Source organism: Accipiter gentilis, chromosome W (genome assembly GCF_929443795.1).
Source record: "Accipiter gentilis chromosome W, bAccGen1.1, whole genome shotgun sequence".
NCBI lineage: Eukaryota > Metazoa > Chordata > Aves > Accipitriformes > Accipitridae > Astur > Astur gentilis.
The window spans coordinates 5,172,602-5,192,123 of NC_064918.1; the positions used below are offsets into that span (position 1 = coordinate 5,172,602).

The 19,522-nt window shown below is 43.1% G+C and overlaps 1 protein-coding gene across 1 annotated transcript in view; it reads right to left on the bottom strand.

Moving 5' to 3' along the window:
• Positions 1-11,420, bottom strand: part of LOC126035362 (Golgi phosphoprotein 3) — a 100,282-nt gene extending 88,862 nt beyond the window's left edge. The window contains exons 1-2 of the mRNA XM_049793899.1: positions 11,253-11,420; positions 10,940-11,157 (exon numbers count right to left, since the gene is read on the bottom strand). Coding sequence (XP_049649856.1) covers positions 10,940-11,155 — 216 coding nt within the window. The 5' untranslated portion in view covers positions 11,156-11,157; positions 11,253-11,420. The remainder of the gene's footprint in view (positions 1-10,939; positions 11,158-11,252) is intronic.
• Positions 11,421-19,522: the final 8,102 nt, after the last annotated feature.

Below are 19,522 nucleotides of genomic sequence, written 5' to 3' on the forward strand. Positions count from 1 at the left end.
CCCTGTCCAGTTGAGGAGGGGGAGTGATAGAGTAGCTTGGTGGGCACCAGGTGGCCAGTCAAGGTCAACCCACCACAAGCCAAATGCTATTGTCTAGCTTTTCAAGCACATACACAGGCATACATTACAGACACACATCACTTCACTAAAGTGAAGTCAATAAAAAACATAACTTTGCTGAAGAGGCAGCAACTAACACATGTACAATGCTGAACTCTTAAGAGACCCCTGAACAAATCAACACTTAAGAGCCTGACTGTTCATTTAGGAATGAAAAGACAAACTTAGAAGCCAAGCTTTCACCATGATTAAGTGTATACACGTGCAGATAATGACTTCAAATATTTGTGTGGTTCTTGCAAAGACACCTTCCATCAGGGTCCAATCTCTGTTCTCCATACTTTGTGCAAAATAAAACATGTAGTTAATTTGTTCTATAACCTGCAAATTTCTACACCACCAGCTATTTTCACTGAGCATAAAATCTGACATTTATTTGAAAGAAATGTTTAATTAGAACTGGTGCTTAAATCCTCCACATCAGATATTTCACTCCAAAAAAAAAAGAAACAAAAAAACCCAACAAACAAAAAAACCCCAACCAAAACCAAACAAGGCTTCCCACAGCAGTAAGCAAATATAGCAGGATCAGAAAAATAGCTCACATCCTGCCCAGATACAACAACCACAAGCTTACAACACAAACCTTGCACACATTTAGTGTCTCCTAGTGGGAGGTTGACCCTGGCTGGCAGCCAAGTCCCATGCAACTGCTCCCCCAATCCCCCCCAGTGAGATGGGGAAAAAGAATAGGAAGAACGGAAGTCAAAACAAAACAAAAAAACATATGATGCAAAGACATTCACTCACCACCTCCCCCACACAGACTGATGCCCAGCCAGTCCCCAAGTAATGACCACCTACTAACCCCCCCTCCCCTCCATTTTTATTGCTGACCATAACACTATACAGCATATATCCCTTTGGTCAGTTGGGGTCAGCTGTCCTGGCTGTCCTTCCTCCCAGCTTCTTGCGTACCTCGAGCCTACTCACTGGGGGTGGGCAGAGTGAGAAACAGAGATGGCCTTGACGCTGTGCAAACACTGTTCAGCAAGTTAAAACATGGGTGTGTTGTCAACACTGTTTTGTGTTATCAACATTGTTTTGGTTAAAAAAAAAATTTAAAAATATCTAAAAATCTAAAACCTAGCACCATACTGGCTGCTATGAAGAAAATTAACTCTACCCCAGCCACACCCAGAACATTCCTCTTAAAAACAGTAAGAAAACCTAAATCAGGTCCTTCTAATGCAGACAAAGCAGGTCTAATACTGGCTGACTAAAGAATAGGTAGAAGTTTCACTGACTTTGACTAACTAGGCTACATTAAAACTACAATTCCCTCCTCTAGGCTTATAAACTAACTGTATCTGCCCCCAAATACAACAACTATCCTTCTCTTTCTACCTTTTCTTCTACAGTTGTCAAAATTTAAAACACTATGTAAAACACTGTGTTATTTCAAACTGGGTAGCTGTACAATGTTTCATTTTGAGGGATTTGCATCACATCATTAATGTGGATGGATTTCCAGAGCAATGTTTTGGGTGTTTAAAAAAGAAAAAAAAAAAAAAAAAGCACGCATAACGGATAGGAATTCCTCTCTTTGTCTAAACTTCCCCTAGTTTCCTTTCAGTTTGTTCTTTTGTGAACAGGTCTCTCACTGGTTTCACTTATCCAGGTGCAAACAATTTTCAAGAAACAGACTATCTCATAATGCCATGTCAACATTTTCACTACGAGATAAAAAAACTTCCACTCATTTCACTGTTCTCACATTAAAAGGCACAAGTTCTTCCATTTAGTACTTAACATGTACTAACTGTAAATTGAAAGTCTCAGGCACAGACTGCAGATGCTGTTAAAGCCGAAGTCCCATTTAAACATCCAGCATAGGCAAAGCAGTTGTAATTAGCACTTCCTAAGTGATTAGTATAGATCAAACATCCATCTGGCATTTACCTCAACCTAGCTAATAAATGTTATACCTATCTTCTCCACTGTGCAATGCAAAATACATACTGAAATGGCAACATAATACGTATGGAATGCTTCTCTCGTGGTACAGACTGTCAAATGTGGAAGTACTGGAGTAAAATCAAGTGTCTACTGAAGTAAAAAATGGAAGTGCAATGTGCTGTGCAAAAATTATTTGCTAAATAGAAAACTCATGGTACAGCCCATGTACAAAAGACATCTAGCCTGCCAGTTAAGGACTCTGTAACTAATACAGCCACGATGCTATCTAGTAAGACCATAAAGGCAGATGACTTGAGAGCGTATAGCAATAAGTAGCTTACAAGTGCTTAAAAGAATATAAGCAACAGAAAGATATGCAAAAAGCCCAATAGCCTAATTTCCCAGTGTGATGAATAAATCCTGTAACATCCACAAATAGTAAAAGACCTGTGAGTGTTTAACAGCTCTCCAATTACAAAGATCTAACTTACAAGGTATACTATTTTATTATCTTAATGGTCCATCACAAACAGGAGAAGAAAAAAAAAGGGTTGAAATGCAGTATTTTAGTACAAAATATACCAGGGGAGGTGGGGAAGACTTGACATGCATAAGAGTGGTCTGCACTCAGACTAACAGCTTAGTCATAGTACCACACACCTATGTGCTCCTACTCATCCAGGCTTACATACGATACACTTAGAGGAAGAGAACAGTTGTGCATTATTTTATGTGTAACCGTATAATTCTTATGTCCGAAATGTGTATGTGAAATCATTCTGCAGTAACATTTTATGAATATTCCTGAATGGAAAGAAAATAAATTACTGAAATTGATCTAAGACCTGTTTGCAAGCTAGGAAAAACCCAATTAAAAGTGGCATATGATAAATTGACTATTATTTTTTTCCTTCTTTAATAAAAGTTATGAGAAAACAGACCGAGAATGTTGTCTATGCAAAGGAAACCGAGCCACACATTTACTCCAGACTAGCTTTCCCTTCCCATCCTTCTAGTGGATGAAAAACCGGACGTGAGCCAGCAACATGCGCTTGCAGCCCAGAAAGCCAATTGCATCCTGGGCTGCATCAAAAGAAGCACGCCCAGCAGGTCAAGGGAGGTGATTCTCCCCCTCTACTCCAATCTGGCGAGACCGCACCTGGAGTACTGCGTCCAGCTCTGGAGTCCTCAACACAGGAAAGACACAGACTTGTTGGAGTGAGTCCAAAGGAGGGCCACAAAGATGATCGGAGGGATGGAACACCTCTCCTGTAAGGAAAGGCTGAGAGAGTTGGGGTTGTTCAGCCAGGAGAAGAGAAGGCTCTGAGAAGACCTTATTGTGGCCTTCCAGTACTTAAATGGGGCTTATAAGAAAGATGGGGACAGAATTTTTAGTAGGGCCTGCAGCAATAGGACAAGGGGCAATGGTCTTAAACTAAAAGAGGGTTGATTTAGACTAGATATAAAGGAAGAAATTTTTTATGATGAGGGTGGTGAAACACTGGAACAGGTTGCCCAGAAAGGTTGTAGATGGAAACATTCAAGGTCAGGCTGGACAGGGCTTTGAGCAACCTGATCTAGTTGAAGACATCCCTGCTCATTGCAGGGGGGTTGGACTAGACTTTTAGAGGTCCCTTCCAACTTAAACCATTCTATGATTCCCCCTGTAATGCAACACAGAAGTGAATATGTGCTGTAGTAATTATTTGCTGTCTAAGTAGGAAAGTCATTCTTGAATATACTGTCTGTAACACTTAGGCTGGTCAATTTAGCATTGCAAAGAAGGCCCATTACGTGTAGCTTAACTGAGATAAATGCTGCAGTACTTGAACTACTTTAGTATCAAAGAACACCTGAAATTGATATATGGTAGTTGATATATATTCCAGATGTCAATTATATTTTGTAGTTTGTAAGCAATAAGTAGGTATAAGCAGAATATATGGTTTCCTTTAATGAGATAAGACATCCTGCAACTCAAGTAATTAAAGAATGTGTAGATAGATTTGTGAGAACACAGGAAAACAGACATATGGACTCAAGGACGAGAAAAACTAAAAATGCAAGTAAGAAGATAAGGGGTGGTTTGTTGTAATGAATGAATGCATGTAATGAATATGTATAAGGTTTCTGGGAAATATAATGAATATTTATATCACACATGTATTTAAACTTCACTAATGAACTTTACAGTGTGCACGATAGGTGGAGCGATCCCCCGTGTACCCAGTGCTGAAATAAACATGCCTGCTTTATAACTCACTCTGAGTTGTAAAGTTTGTTCCGCGTGTCAAAATAATACCACTTTTTTTTTTAAACATAAAATGCTAGTTTTCAGTTCCATGATTACTTCCCTTCTAGCAATTAACAGCAATACTTTCTCAGATATACTTCATGCAAAATTTTTATTAAAAACAGCTTGCTACAGGAGATGAAATAGAGTTACAGCTTTGTTTTTTAAGCACGCTTAGAAAAATTGAGAAGTATCACTAGAAAGGCTTTAACAATGTTTTTGCCTTTGTTCTACACTAGACAGCTTGACATGAAAGAAGGGACTACACTACACTTGAAGTTATCCAGGAATAAATATAGATTACAGATTAGCCATGCTGTAAGAGCAAGGATAACCACACTAGGTGCATGCAGAACCATGAAATATAAACACCATTTCAACACAAAGTCAACTTGTATCCAAAGTGCTGCTTCTAAATCAGCACATCATCCTCCAAAGAGCCCAAAAGCAGGATTTACTCAGCAGCACAATAGAGACACTTTACTGCATCTCATAGCATGCAGAATTTGGGTACTCCTATCTTCTGCTAGCCTGTAATTTAAGTATGGACATGAAATTAAAAAAAGACCAAAAAGGCAGGCAACTCTGAAAGAAAAAAATTTTTCACCACAGATATTACATACTTTGCTGTTATTAGGCCCTGAACATTTTGCCCAGGGAAGTGGTTGAGTCACCATCCCTGGAGGTATTTCAAAGACATGTAGACGTGGCGATTAGGGACACGGTTTAGTGGTGGACTTGGCACTGTTAGGTTTATGGTTGGACTCAATGATCTTAAAGGTCTTTTCCAACCTAAATGATTCTATGATTTAAGAAAAAGCACACCTTTGTCAAGGTTTCAACACATTCATACATCATTCAACTGAAATGCAAATTCCTAGTAGATGCCTCTTCGTGTTTCACTCATTTGTCTCAGAAATTTTCCAGCAAAACTTGGGAGCTTTTGAGTTGACATTCGGGTTGTTGCTGAAACTTTTTTAATGGGAGGAAGGGGATGGGGAAAAGAAAAAAAAAAGACTAAGAAGATCTAAAGATGGCTTTTGAAAACTCAATCATTTGTTACACAGGCAAAAAATCCCAGACTTCTGCATCATAATATGAATTTCACAAGGCCAAATCTTAAGACCAGGGAAAATGCCATCCATATTTTGAATGTTTTCAAAATTCCTACTTTACCCTTCAGAAAAATCTCTTTAGGATTAAAATATAAAATTCAGTAATAAATCCAGCTACTCAGATTTGTAAGAATAAAGAAACTACATTTTAGCACTAAACTGATCAACACAAAACAGCACACCTGAAGCAGGCAAACTAGCTCCCTAATAACTTATTTCAATACAATAAAAAGTATAAGCTGGAGACCTTCACATGAACTATTTGGACAAAAAGCTATGCTGTAACACTAAACCTTCAGCAATAAAAGAATTTTCTGAAAGGCAAACATGAGTAGCAAAGATCCAAGAGAATTTCTGTACCTAACAAAGTGATTCAACATTACTTCACTCTCACAAATGAGATTTTAGTCTTCATCAACAAAAGCATAAATAAAACCAGAAATATTTACTGTTGCAGCAGACTGCAGTACATGACTATTATTTCAGCGTACTTTATGTGAGTTTTCTTTCAGCAAATAAGGAATTAGTTACAGATCAAATAAGTATTTTATCTTACTAAATATAATTATCTGAACTACAGAAGTAGGTGCTGTGTCTCTATAGCTGCTTCAATTTGTTTAGTTGTGGCACATTGTAGAGAGAACAGGAACAGCTGTGTGCATTGCTGTATTTTAACAGATTCCCAACTCATACCAAGAGAGAACTCCAAAAAGGAAAAAAAAAACACAACCATAAAAACCCCTACATGTACAAAAAACTTAAATGGAGCAACAGTTAGAGAGCACAGACACCTAGCAACCTCTCAGTTTTCTATGGGACTGAGTTACAAGATGTCTGGAAGAGCTGTAATGAACAAACCGGCCTGTACTCATCTCTTAGCTGTCATTGCTAAATAAGCTAACTTAATATTTATCACTCCCTTCTTTTGGGAGTAATAACCTCAGATGCTTCAGTAGTTCTACAGAATAACCTCTCTTTTGCTGTGGCTTTGACCTATCCCACTGCAATACTGTTTTTAACCTAATACAGCAAAGTATTTTTTTTTCAGTATTTTTTCTTCCTATAGCAACAGGCTATTGCTCTATTCTAAATGGATGAACATGATTCCCTTCCCCAGTCATGTTTCTGAAGGGTTTCCAAATAAGTTGTAGGTGTTCTTGTGATGCTTCTTTTGTTCCAGTATGTTACCTGTTCCTCCAAGGACACTGCATCTGTCATGTTATGCAAACATGCACATATTTTAACACATACCGCTTAAAACCTATCTTGACCTTGTGTCCTGGTTTTAGCTGGGATAGAGTTAACTGTCTTCCTAGTAGCTGGTACAGTGCTATGTTTTGAGTTCAGTATGTGAAGAATGTTGATAACACTAATGTTTTCAGTTGTTGCTAAGTAGTGTTTAGACTAAAGTCAAGCATTTTTCAGCTTCTCATCCCCAGTCAGTGAGAAAGCTGGAGGGACACAAGAAGTTGGCACAGGACACAGCCAGGGCACCTGACCCAAACTGGCCAACAGGGTATTCCATACCATGTGATGTCCCATCTAGTTTAGGAAGTGGGGAAGTGGGGGCAGGGAATTGCCACTCAGGGACTAGCTGGGTATCAGTTGGCAGGTGGTGAGCAATTGCACTGCACATCATTTGTACATTCCAATCCTTTTATTACTAGTTGTCATTTTATTAGTGTTATCATTATTAGTTTCTTCTTTTCTGTTCTATTAAACCGTTCTTATCTCAACCCATGAGTTTTACTTCTTTTTCCTGATTTTTCTCCCCCATCCCACTGGATGGGGGGAGTGAGTGAGCGGCTGCATGGTGCTTAGTTGCTGGCTGAGGTTAAACCACAACACCCTGGAATACGGAAATAGTTATGTATACACAGAAGATACAAATGGAAGAGGAACCATTGGTGGAAAAAAGAGCAACCAGCCCACATACATAAACTACATTTTAATTAGGCCAAACAGGGGAAAAAAAAAGAGACCATATCCAGAAAGCATGTGCAAATGCAGTTAGTTGTGTTCAAACATTAAGAATGGGATTGAGGTGTGCTGTGTTTGGTTTAGGGCAGCTGGACATTCCCATCATTGAACCCATACTGCAGCAACAATCAGGCAACAACTCAAAAGCCTTGCCGTGGTTGTTACAATCATTGCGCTATCCTGAAAGCAGGATTCACATAAATATCTAACAATCTCCTAGAAACACTAAACTCATCAATCCATCACTGTCTGAATCTTCCTGAAAAACTCTCTCCTACGAGTAAAGGTTCTGCCATCTACACTTAAAAATTAAAAGTGGTAGTTCCTTACATGTGAGGCACTTTTTTTTTAATACAATTTACATAGTGTTAAGCCATATTCACTAGTGTTTAATATTAGAAATAAAATTAGCCAAAAAACCCTCAAAGCTAAGTTATCAATGCAGTTATCAGTGATTTTTCTGAGAAAGAAGCTATTTTTAGGGAAACATTCTTAGGCCATTTCAGACTCCTTCATTTATTTATTTTAAACTCAACACTAAATCATTTTATCCTGTTGCAATAAAAAGGAAGGACGTTATCAGCTTTAAATTTACTGGCTTTCAATTGAGCTTATAGCTCACATAGCTGCCTTTGCCTTTCCCTTACACTTCATGTAGCTTCACAATTACACTTTACAGACCCTATATTGCTTATTCTACTTGCTGTCATGACAAAATCTCAGACAAGTGTAATGGGAAATCAATTCTTTGGAAGGAAAAACTTTATAAAAAGCATTTCCAGATGCATAAAGTACCTAAGTTTTGCTTACTTATCATTAGAACAACAAAAAAAATAAAATAATTTTTGAAAATTAATCTATAGTTTTATTTTCGGTTTTAAAAGGGGAAAAAACCATGGAGACAAAGCTGTTTACATAGTGTAAGAGAGAAGGTGTCATGGTTTAACAGCAGCCCATAACTAAGCACCACACAGCTGCTCGCTCACTCACTCCCCCCACCCAGTGGGATGGGGGAGAGAATCGGAAGGAAAAAAGGTAAAACTCGTGGGTTAAGACAAGAACAGTTTAATAGAACAGAAAGGAAGAAACTAATAATAACAACAATAATGAAATGACAACAGCAATAATAAAAGGATTGGAATATACAAAACCAGTGATGCACAATGCAATTGCTCACCACTTGCTGACCGATGCCCAGTTAGTTCCTGAGCAGCGATTCCCCCCAGGGCAACTACCCCTAGTTTATATACTAGATGTGATGTCACATGGTATGGAATACCCCTTTGGCTACTTTGGGTCAGCTGTCCTGGCTGTGACCCCTCCCAATTTCTTGTGCCCCTCCAGCCTTCTTGCTGGCTGGGCATGAGAAGCTGAAAAATCCTTGACTTTAGACTAAACATTACTTAGCAACAACTGAAAACATCAGTGTGTTATCAACATTCTTCTCATACCTAACTCAAAAACATAGCACTGTACCAGCTACTTAGGAAGACAATTAACTCTATCCCAGCCGAAACCAGGACAGAAGGGTACAAGCAGACACAAACCCAAAATACAAACCCTAGTAATTCATGTCTAACAAAGCTCAGAAATGGTGTATGCTGCAGTTTGCACACATAAGCCCCCTGCCCTAGAGATGACATTATCATTCTTTGTCTGACATCTCAACTGCAAAATCTCAAGGGAGTAATGAATATCTGTGCACTGTAATCACTTAGTTCCTTTTTCCATACAAATAAATATTAGCTTATCTGCAGTGTTTGCCACTGCTGCGCTTAGCAAAGTTAAGATGATTTACACTGGTGCAAAGCTGGATTTTTAGGCCCAATGTTAATTATTAACTTTTGATATACTAGGAATACTTGCACCATATATTCTTTCTAGGCAGACAGAACGTTCCCTGCCTTGAAATCTTTACAGCCTAATGCCCACAAATTCAGAAGTTTTAGCACACAGTCATGGGGGGAAAAAAAGGGCTGAAAGACCATCCAGTCTATTCCACCTTCCTCAAGGCAAGGCCTCCTAGGCAATCCTGCCAGATACCTGTCTTGTCACGCCTAACTTTCCTACAACTATTCAGGTATATAGAAAGAGAAATGCACATATGCGCAAGTCTTCAGATTCAACAGGTGGAAGAACACAACACTGTGAGTATCTACTGACTTTATTAGGATGCCATGGCAAGGTCCATCTGAAAAAAAATGGGATTACAAGAATATGGCCCAAAATACACAATCTGAGAGAGAAATAAAATATGTTATTGTGGCAGATATATATACAGATATACTCATACCCATTAAAAAACAAATGTTAACTAAGAAAACTACTCTTTAATCTATTCATTATCAACCAGCAAATTTATTTTATATGCAACGTATAGCAGCTTCCCCCCTCCCCCATTATTCTGTGCTCATTAACACGCACAGTTTTAAGAGACTTCCACCCAAATCAATGAACTGGCTTCATTAGTTTACTTATCACTAAAAAAAAAAATAATAATAAAGCAGGTTAGTTAAATTCATATTATAACTCATATATAAAATAATCTCATATCTAAAATAAAGACATATTATGCTTCAACATACACCACATTAAACTAACAGGACTGACTTTCTGCAGTATGTGTGCTTTTTATATTGATTACCTCTTTCAAATGAAAGAAAAAAATCCAGCACACTGGTAGATGTATACCTTCCTCAGTGACTGTTATTCATCGTATCATGACACCCAATTAAGTTATAAATTCAGTAAAAACATAGAATTACATAATAATGCCATTTCCTCATTTTGATGCACATCTCTTTATTCAAGGCCCATTTTTGTCAAGCGTATCTCCCTGAAGTTTAAGACATTTTTAACATGCATTAGTCTGGAAAGTCTTATTAAAAAGGGCTGCTAAGCATCCTAAAGCACCCGAGAACCCCATAAGTACTATATAGTTGTGTCTGACAAAATACATAGGAATAGACAAGTCTCACACATTAAAGCTATGGGTAAGTATAGAAGTATAAATATCACAAGTCTAACCAGGGCCTCCAAGTCAACCACCAACGCTGTCAGAGGCTCCAGATCCCTGTCTTCCCCCAAGCCCTACACTACCTTCCTTGAGATGCTACAAATATTAGAACCCCTCTGCGAACCTTGCATCCAAAGGGCGATCCGAAATCTCCACCAGGTTCCCTTTCACCCAACATCGAAGCCCCTTCCCCACCTCCTCCAAAATCTCGAGCTTGTTCTAGCACGTGCCCCTACCCCTAGCAACATCACAGTCCCGGTCTCCAGCAACGCCTAAGCCCTAAACCCACAGCAACACTCACCCAGCAGCGTCCTGCAACCCATCCCACCCGCACCCTAGTGCCACTTAGGCTCTCCTTCCCCATCAACGACCTCCATAAGTCCCCGAATAACCGGTGTCCCCTCAGGCACCCCCTCCCCAAGGCCACCCAGCACCTCTGGGACTCCTCAGCCACCCCCTGCCCAGTGCCCCTCACCTAGGCCCGCCCCAGCCCCGCCACCACGGCCCCGGCCGCACCTCACGGTCCTTGAGGCCCAGGAGCAGCACTTCTTCCATGAGGGTGAGACGCGTTTCCTTAGAATCACCCTTCTCGTCGTCCCCGGGCTCGTCCCGGCGGCCTTCATCCTCCAGGCCGCCCCCTGCCCCCCGCTCCTTGTCAGCGGCGGCGGCGCTGCGGGAGGCCTCAGTTCGGCGCTGCACCAGGCCGGAGCTGCGCTGGGTCAGGGAAGTCATGGCTGGAGGCAGCGGGAGGGCAAAAGCCCGTCACGGGGAGAGAAACTTGGCGACAGCTCGGGAGGGGGGTAAGGAGAAGGGACGGGAGCCGCTCTACCTCCACCCTATCCGCACCGGGGCAGAGGCCGGCCGGGAGGAGTCATAGGGAGCGGGGCTCGGCCGCGGCAGGGGAGACGGAGATCAGTGGCAGCGGGGGCCAGCGTCCCCGCCCCGAGGCAGCCAAGCCAACAAGCACGGCTTCTCTTCTAATATGGCGTCGCGGGCTGATGTCAGCGGAGGATGTGGCAGCGGCAGGCGGGGCGGGGGCGACCGGAAATGGTCCGCGAGCGGGAGGAGCTTCCCGCGACACAGGAGGTGGGGACGGGGCGCCCCGGGGATGTGGTCCCCTAGTGCTCAGGGAGTGCGGGCGGTGTCGGCTGTGGTTCACTGTTACTAACCGTTACCCGGGGCTGTGGAGGACGGTTAACCCAACACTCCGGGCAGAGGGGAGGGGGGCCGGCCGGCCAGTGCCCGCCGTGGCATAACCCAGGGGCTGGGTAGTACACATTCTTAAATTAATATTTTTTTCTTAAGCGCCTTATTTACAACTTTAAGTCTGCTTGATTTCATTTTTAGCCACAAGACCATGTCTGATTGTTAGTGCAGCCCCCCAGGAATATATCTTCATATATATATACTCATCAACTAAGCTCAGGTGAGCACATAGAGCTCTCAACATTCTTGACTTTAAACTGAGTAAATGGAGTCCCTCCGCTCTGCTGTCGATGAGGCATATTTTCAAAGCTTTAGCCCTTTTGAGCGTGGCACATCAAATACTCAAAACTACTTATCGAGGCTAAATCCCATATATGTTTCCAGGTATGTCGTGGTTTCACCCCAGGCAGCAACTAAGCACCACACAGCTGCTCACTCACTCCCCCCACCCAGTGGGATGGGGGAGGGAATTGGAAAAAAAGTAAAACTCATGGGCTGAGATAAGAGCAGTTTAATAGAACAGAAAGGAAGAAACTAATAATGATAATAATAACAATACTAAAATGACAATAATAATAAAAGGATTGGAATATACAAAACCAGTGATGCACAATGCAATTGCTCACCACTTGCTGACCGATGCCCAGTTAGTTCCTGAGCAGCGATTCCCCCCAGGGCAACTACCCCTAGTTTATATACTAGATGTGATGTCACATGGTATGGAATACCCCTTTGGCTACTTTGGGTCAGCTGTCCTGGCTGTGACCCCTCCCAATTTCTTGTGCCCCTCCAGCCTTCTTGCTGGCTGGGCATGAGAAGCTGAAAAATCCTTGACTTACTCTAAACATTACTTAGCAACAACTGAAAACATCGGTGTGTTATCAACGTTCTTCTCATATTGAACCCAAAACATAACACTATACCAGCTACTAGGAAGAAAATTAATTCTATCCCAGCCAAAAACAGGTGCTTTCTGCCAGAGGCTCCAGGTAGGGCCATTCTTCCTGGCTGCGGTATAGAGCACATTTTTAACATCTTGTCCTGCCCGGACTGGCCCAAGGGCTACTGCATCAACAATCTCCTGTTTAATTTGTTCAAAGGCTTATTGTTGCTCAGGGCCCCATTTAAAATCATTCTTCCAAGTCACTTGATAGAGAGGGCTTACAATCAGACTGTAATTTGGAAGATACATTCTCCAAAAAGCCACACCACCTAAGAAATCTTGCATTTCCTTTTTACTAGTGGGTGGAGACATAGCTGCTATTTTGTTGATCATGTCCATTGGGATCTGATGATGTCCATCTTGCCATTTTATTTCTAAAAACTGGATCTCCTGTGCAGGTCCCTGGAGCTTAGTTTCTTTTATGGCAAAACCAGCCTTCAAAAGGATTTGGATTATTTTCTTCCCTTTCTCAAAAACTTCTTCTGCCGTGTTGCCCCATACGATGATGTCATCAATATATTGCAGGTGCTCTGGAGCTTCACCTTTTTCTAGTGCAGCCTGGATCAGCCCATGGCAAATGGTGGGGCTGTGTTTCCACCCCTGGGGCAGTCAATTCCAGGTGTACTGGTGTGAGAGACTGAATTGTTATCTTGAGCTGTTTGTCTCAAAGATTGTTAGGTATGAGAGACTGGACTGTCATCTCAAGCCATTCATCTCAAGAATTGTGAACTGCTTATCTTGAGCCCTTTGTCTCTGAGATGGCCTGTCTAAGCAGGACATTCCTCTGTCCATAAGGACAATTCCTAGGCCACTGAGGCATCCAGGAGAGGAAATGGGCTGAAGCCGACAAGCATACAAGAATGTGGAGGCTACCATTCTCATGGAAACTGTAGTCTTTGAGATAAGGTACTGGTTTCTGGTGTTGATCACCCAAAGGTCGTGTGATAGACGAAACCTGCAGCGCGTGAACACTGCACGAACAATTCATATGTGCATACATCATCGAACTATGCCCTATAAAAAAATGTGGAGACAAGCCGTGGTGTGCACCCACCACTGAAGAATTGAAGACTGAGGACCAATGGAATGCCTCTGGATCCATGGTGGTGACTATCCTTGCAGCTCTATCCCGACTGCTTGCTTGATTTCTGCCTTTTCTTCCATTCTATCCTATCTCTACTATTTTCTACTTTTGATATTTTTGATAATAAAAGCTCTTCTGGGTATATGGCATTTAACCTCGTTTGTGTCTTAATCTCGCTCTTGGGATCATATCGAAACCTTCCCCGACATTGGATAGCAACATTTAAATTGGTGTCACGGACAGGATGCCTTGAGACGAGAGTGCCATACTGTTTCCAAAATATGTGAGACCTCTCAGGAATGTTAGGGGAGCAGGCTTGTGTTGTGTGTGTTTGAAACTTTACGTGCTGCCTTCCTGAGACGACTGCTTCCCCGCTTTGTGTAAGATGAATGATAGTAAAATTGCCCCTTTGGGGAAAGAGGTTTTGTTTGATTTTTTAGAAAAACATAAAGCATGACCCTCTGTGCCTGGGGTAGAATGGGCTCAGGGAAATGGGTATAATCTGCAGAGCATTGTTGATCAGATGGTTGCTTTACAGGAAGATGCTAGAGCGCGGTCAGGGAAAGTAAAAGCAATTGTCTGTGCCGTTCTCAGTGCTAGTCTAGCCGCAGCAGTGGAGGATAGGGATTGCCACCTCACTGCAGAATCTCAAATTATTGATTCCCTCCAAAACCTTGTTCAGTCCCTTCTGGGACAAGTGGCAGGATTAAAAGCACAACTTGAAGCAGAAAAGAACCAAGTGAAACGTTTGCAAATTGCTCTTAAGGAGCAGCTCCTCGTGGATACTGTCCGTGAGGAAATTCCTCCAAGATCAAAAATTGGCTACCCCTTTAAGGACCTGCAGGCAGCAAAAGAGAAAGTGGAGAAGTTGGAGCTGCTTTCATTGTGACCCTTAGTCAAAACTGAATATATTTACGATGATGAGCAGGACCAGTTCCCCCAAGTTACAACTAAAGAGGTCCCCTATACTGCCACTGAGTTGGCAAAACTAAAAAAGGAATTTGGCTGAACCCCTAAGGAGTCAGAAACAGAGTATGTCTGGAGAGTTTTGTTGTCGGGGGGGGGACGACCAGATCCTGTTAAGTGAAAAGGAGGCGGAAGGGTATTGGGGACCAGGAGTGTTTTTAACTACTGGGGATTACCGTGCCCCTGGTCTTTAACCCAACGGGCAGCCTATTGGGCAGGGGGTTTGAACCCCTTGGAGAGGGGGGTTCCCCTTGCGATTACGGGGATTGTTGATCAATTAGTGGAGAGTGTGCAAAAGGCAGCTTGTCTGCAGATGATGTATGATCAAAAACTGGAGCCTACACAGGAGTCCCCGATGATGATGTTGGTGGATCCTGAGCAAATGACTCCCCTTATAAGGGGACTCGCTGATTCTCTGAAACCGGTTGGTATACAATTACAAGGAAAGGTACAGGTGATGCCCCAGAGTGAGAGGGTTGCAGCTGCTTTACGAGGATTCATGCCCAATCGGCACCGCCATCCCCCAGATAAGAAAATGTGGACTTGGGGAGAAATGGCCCAGGAATTAATTAATTACGGGCGCAAGTATGGTCCCGTTAACCCTCCAGCCACCAAAACGGACTCCAGGGGCTTGAGGCAGGCTGAAGTAAAAATAGTTCTATGCCCTGGGAGTGATAAGAGAACACCCCTTGCTAAACCACTGGGGGGGGGGGAGATATCCCGAACAAATGTAATTAGACTGTGGGTGTGGGGATACCAGAAGGGGATCCCGCGTGACTTAATGGACAGGATGCCAACAGACAAATTGGAAAAATTGGTAACAGGGTGGCCTAATAAATCAGCAAATAGAAAAGTGGATCTTGAGAATACTACTCCCACCGCACCCTCCCTGATTGATTTATCAGAACCAAATGCCACCCAAAAGCCGGCGGGAAACTAGATCCTTCGCCTTTCGGTGGTGAGCGGGGGGGGCGAAGGCTGGATGTTGTCGTGGTTTAACCCCAGCCAGCAACTAAGCACCATGCAGCTGCTCACTCACTTCCCACCACACCCAGTGGGATGGGGGAGAAAATCAGGAAAAGAAGTAAAACCCGTGGGTTGAGATAGGAACAGTTTAATAGAACAGAAAAGAAGAAACTAATAATGAGAATGATAACACTAATAAAATGACAACAGTAGTAATAAAGGATTGGAATGTACAAATGATGTGCAGTGCAATTGCTCACCACCTGCTGACCAACACCCAGCTAGTCCCCAAGCAGCGATTCCCCGCTCCCACTTCCCAGTTCCTATACTAGATGGGACGTCACATGGTATGGAATACCCTGTTGGCCAGTTTGGGTCAGGTGCCCTGGCTGTGTCCTGTGCCAACTTCTTGTGCCCCTCCAGCTTTCTCCCTGGCTGGGGATGAGAAGCTGAAAAATGCTTGACTTTAGTCTAAACACTACTTAGCACCAACTGAAAACATCAGTGTTATCAACATTCTTCCCATACTGAACTCAAAACATAGCACTGTACCAGCTACTAGGAAGACAGTTAACTCTATCCCAGCTGAAACCAGGACAGTATCCACCACTTCTTCTATACCATTGACATCATGCTCAGTTCCCATACCTTTAGTTACATTGGTTACATCCTGATCAATCATCATCACCTTTCCATCCCTTTGAGACATATGAACAATGATATATATATATATATATATATGTCTACACACACAGAGATATCATTCCTTTAGTTCATGGGTTATGTTCATAAAACGTTTGTTGATTTCATTTAGTTTCCGACTCTGGGCTCCATCTGTCATACCAGTCTGTCTGGGCAGGAGGGATGGTGCAAAGTCCTCTCAGTCGGTAGAGCAGAATTGGGCTTCAGTGCGGTGTGACGAGCAGGTGATATTTGACGCAGCAGGAGGATGGTGTGCACCGTTGGATTGTTGCATGCTGGAGTCAGTTCTGGTTCCATCACTACTGCATTTTGCTCAGTTTTATCACAGTTCTTTCTTGCTTGATCCAAGTGATTCTTACTATAGTACTATGGATATAGCATATAACAATTATAGTAATGATAACATACAGTAGCAGGGTTATATAGCAACTAATATCATACAGTTTAATTCTGGCTATTCTCACCTAAAATCAAATCCCCTTGAGGCACACATCGGACTTCTCCATCTTTTCGCATCACCCACCAAGAGCACCCAGGCCCTTGAGCAAAAGCAATCCCACAAATGGGTTTACCTTTGCCTGAGGCAGGAATAACCCAGACTGTTTTCCCTAACATATTTTTCATGTGCACTACAGGGACGTTATGCACTTCTACAGTTGTTGTGGTTTAACCCCAGCCAGCAACTAAGCACCACGCAGCCGCTCACTCACTCCCCCCCATCCAGTGGGATGGGGGAGAAAATCAGGAAAAAAAAGTCAAACTCCTGGGTTGAGATAAGAATGGTTTAATAGAATAGAAAAGAAGAAGCTAATAATGATAATGATAACACTAATAAAATGGCAACAGCAATAATGAAAGGATTGGAATGTACAAATGATGCGCAGGGCAATTGCTCACCACCTGCTGACCAACACCCCGCCAGTCCCCGAGCGGCGATTCCCCGCCCCCACTTCCCAGTTCCTATACTAGATGGGACGCCACATGGTATGGAATACACCGTTGGCCAGTTTGGGTCAGGTGCCCTGGCTGTGTCCTGTGCCAACTTCTTGTGCCCCTCCAGCTTTCTCGCTGGCTGGGCATCACAAGCTGAAAAATCCTTGACTATAGTCTAAACAATACTGAGCAACAACTGCAAACATCAGTGTTATCAACATTCTTCCATACTGAACTCAAAACATAGCACTGTACCAGCTACTAGGAAGACAGTTAACTCCATCCCAGCTGAAACCAGGACAACACTATGTAAACATTCTGACTGGGCTGGACCACTCCGATTGGCAGATCCTCTGGTGTTGACTAACCAGGTGGCTTTTGCTAAATGTGTATCTGTGGTGGGTTGACCCTGGTTGGATGCCAGGTGCCCACCAAAGCCACTCTGTCACTCCCCCTCCTCAGCTGGACGGGGGGGAGAAAATATTACAAAAGGCTCGTGGGTCAAGATAAGGACAGTTTAATAAAGTGATAGCAAAGGTCGCGTGCGAAAGCAAAGAAAAACAAATGACGTTATTCTCTACTTCCCATCAGCAGGCGATGTCTAGCCGCTTCCTGGGAAGCAGGGCTTCAGTACGCATAGTGGTTGCTCCGGAAGACAAAAATGCCCCCCTTCCGTCTCCCTTTACTTGGCTTTTATAGCTGAGCTGACGCCATATGGTATGGAATATCTGTTTGGTTAGTTTAGGTCAGCTGTCCTGCTTATGTCCCCTCCCAAGATCTTGCCCAGCCCCAGCCTGCCGTTGAGGGGGTGTTTTAGGGTTGTTTCGAGGATTCCCGAGAAGGCAAACACACACACATACACTGACTATAAGGGGAAAAAGCAAGCATTTATTAACTACAGATGTGCATTATGCTAAGGGTATCTTGTAAAGCAAATTTTACGACCTCACCGTACACCAGTCCGATGCTCTTTGGAAAAGTCCCGGTGTTTATACATTTGCAGAGGAATGGATTTCGGCACACGTGGCCAGCGGGTGCCAAAACACGCCTCCGTTGTAACATAGGGAGCCTATGACGCATGCGCTCACTGGCCAGGCGCGCTGCACAAGCCATAGCCACCCTGTCTATTATTGGTTCATGGGCTTTGTAGACGCGGCATATTGTCATAATCCAGCAGTCACGCGCCGACCATGCTCACAGCTGTGCTGTGCAACAGCCTGCTGCCCGTCCTCCCCCAGTATTGCTCAGCTCTCTTATCTCCGTGGTCAGCATTCCAAGCAACGGGCAACAAACCATCCATTTTCTGTGCTGACTGCGTTTTTCTCGGCTATCTACTTCTCCCCCAGTGCTCATCCACAGACCAAAATCCCATCTTTTAACCCCTCCGTATACATGCCACCGCATGGTCCGTGGATGGAACATGACGATATTCTACCATTTGTATGACATGTTGTTGCAGCAGAGTATCCATCACTTGTCATATTAGTTGAATAATACAGGGGACAAAACACATGATACGTAAAAACACAAGACATACAAGATCAAAACCTAAGATGAGTTGTCATAGTCATGGCCACCCCCATGTCCACCCTGCAAAGGGGGTTCCAACCTCTCTGCACGACAAGTTGGCGACTTAGCCTTTGTAGCTCCCGTATTTGTGCACGAACGGATGTGGAGTGGTCGCTCAAGTTCATGGAACAGAGTCCATCAAAGTCTTGGCAGCCATGTCCATGAGCAAGTAATAGAAAGTCAATTGCAGCTCTATTTTGTAAGGTTGCATGTCTAATACTATCTACATCTAATAGTAAATAAGTTAATTCTACACCAATCTGCATTCAGGGACCCCTGAATTTGTGATTCCTGGGGTGGCAATGAGGGTAAATGCCCGATCCGTGGAAACCAGGTATTCCAATCCGTCAAGTCTATGGCCTGCTGCACGGGGGTCTCCGTCAATAGGTTCTTAAACTTCGTCGATGCCAGCGGAACCCCTATTAAACATGTGGAAAAGGGATTGTTCAGTGTTGCTGTACTGAGGCATAAGGAATCTTGTCTGGTCACGTTAGCCAGGGTCATCCAGATGTTTTCTTTGGATTGCAGTGGTATCCATGGCTACGTCCATCTGTGAACACAAGAGGGGAGGGGAAACATAACCCATACCCTACTCCCGTTGCATTAGGTGCTATGCTGGCACGCGCCACCATGCACATTCTCCCTGCACCACAATAGTTACAGCTTGCGAGTCATCAGCGGCTCTAACTTCAGCCGCAACTCGTTGTCCTAACGGGGGCCGATACCATAC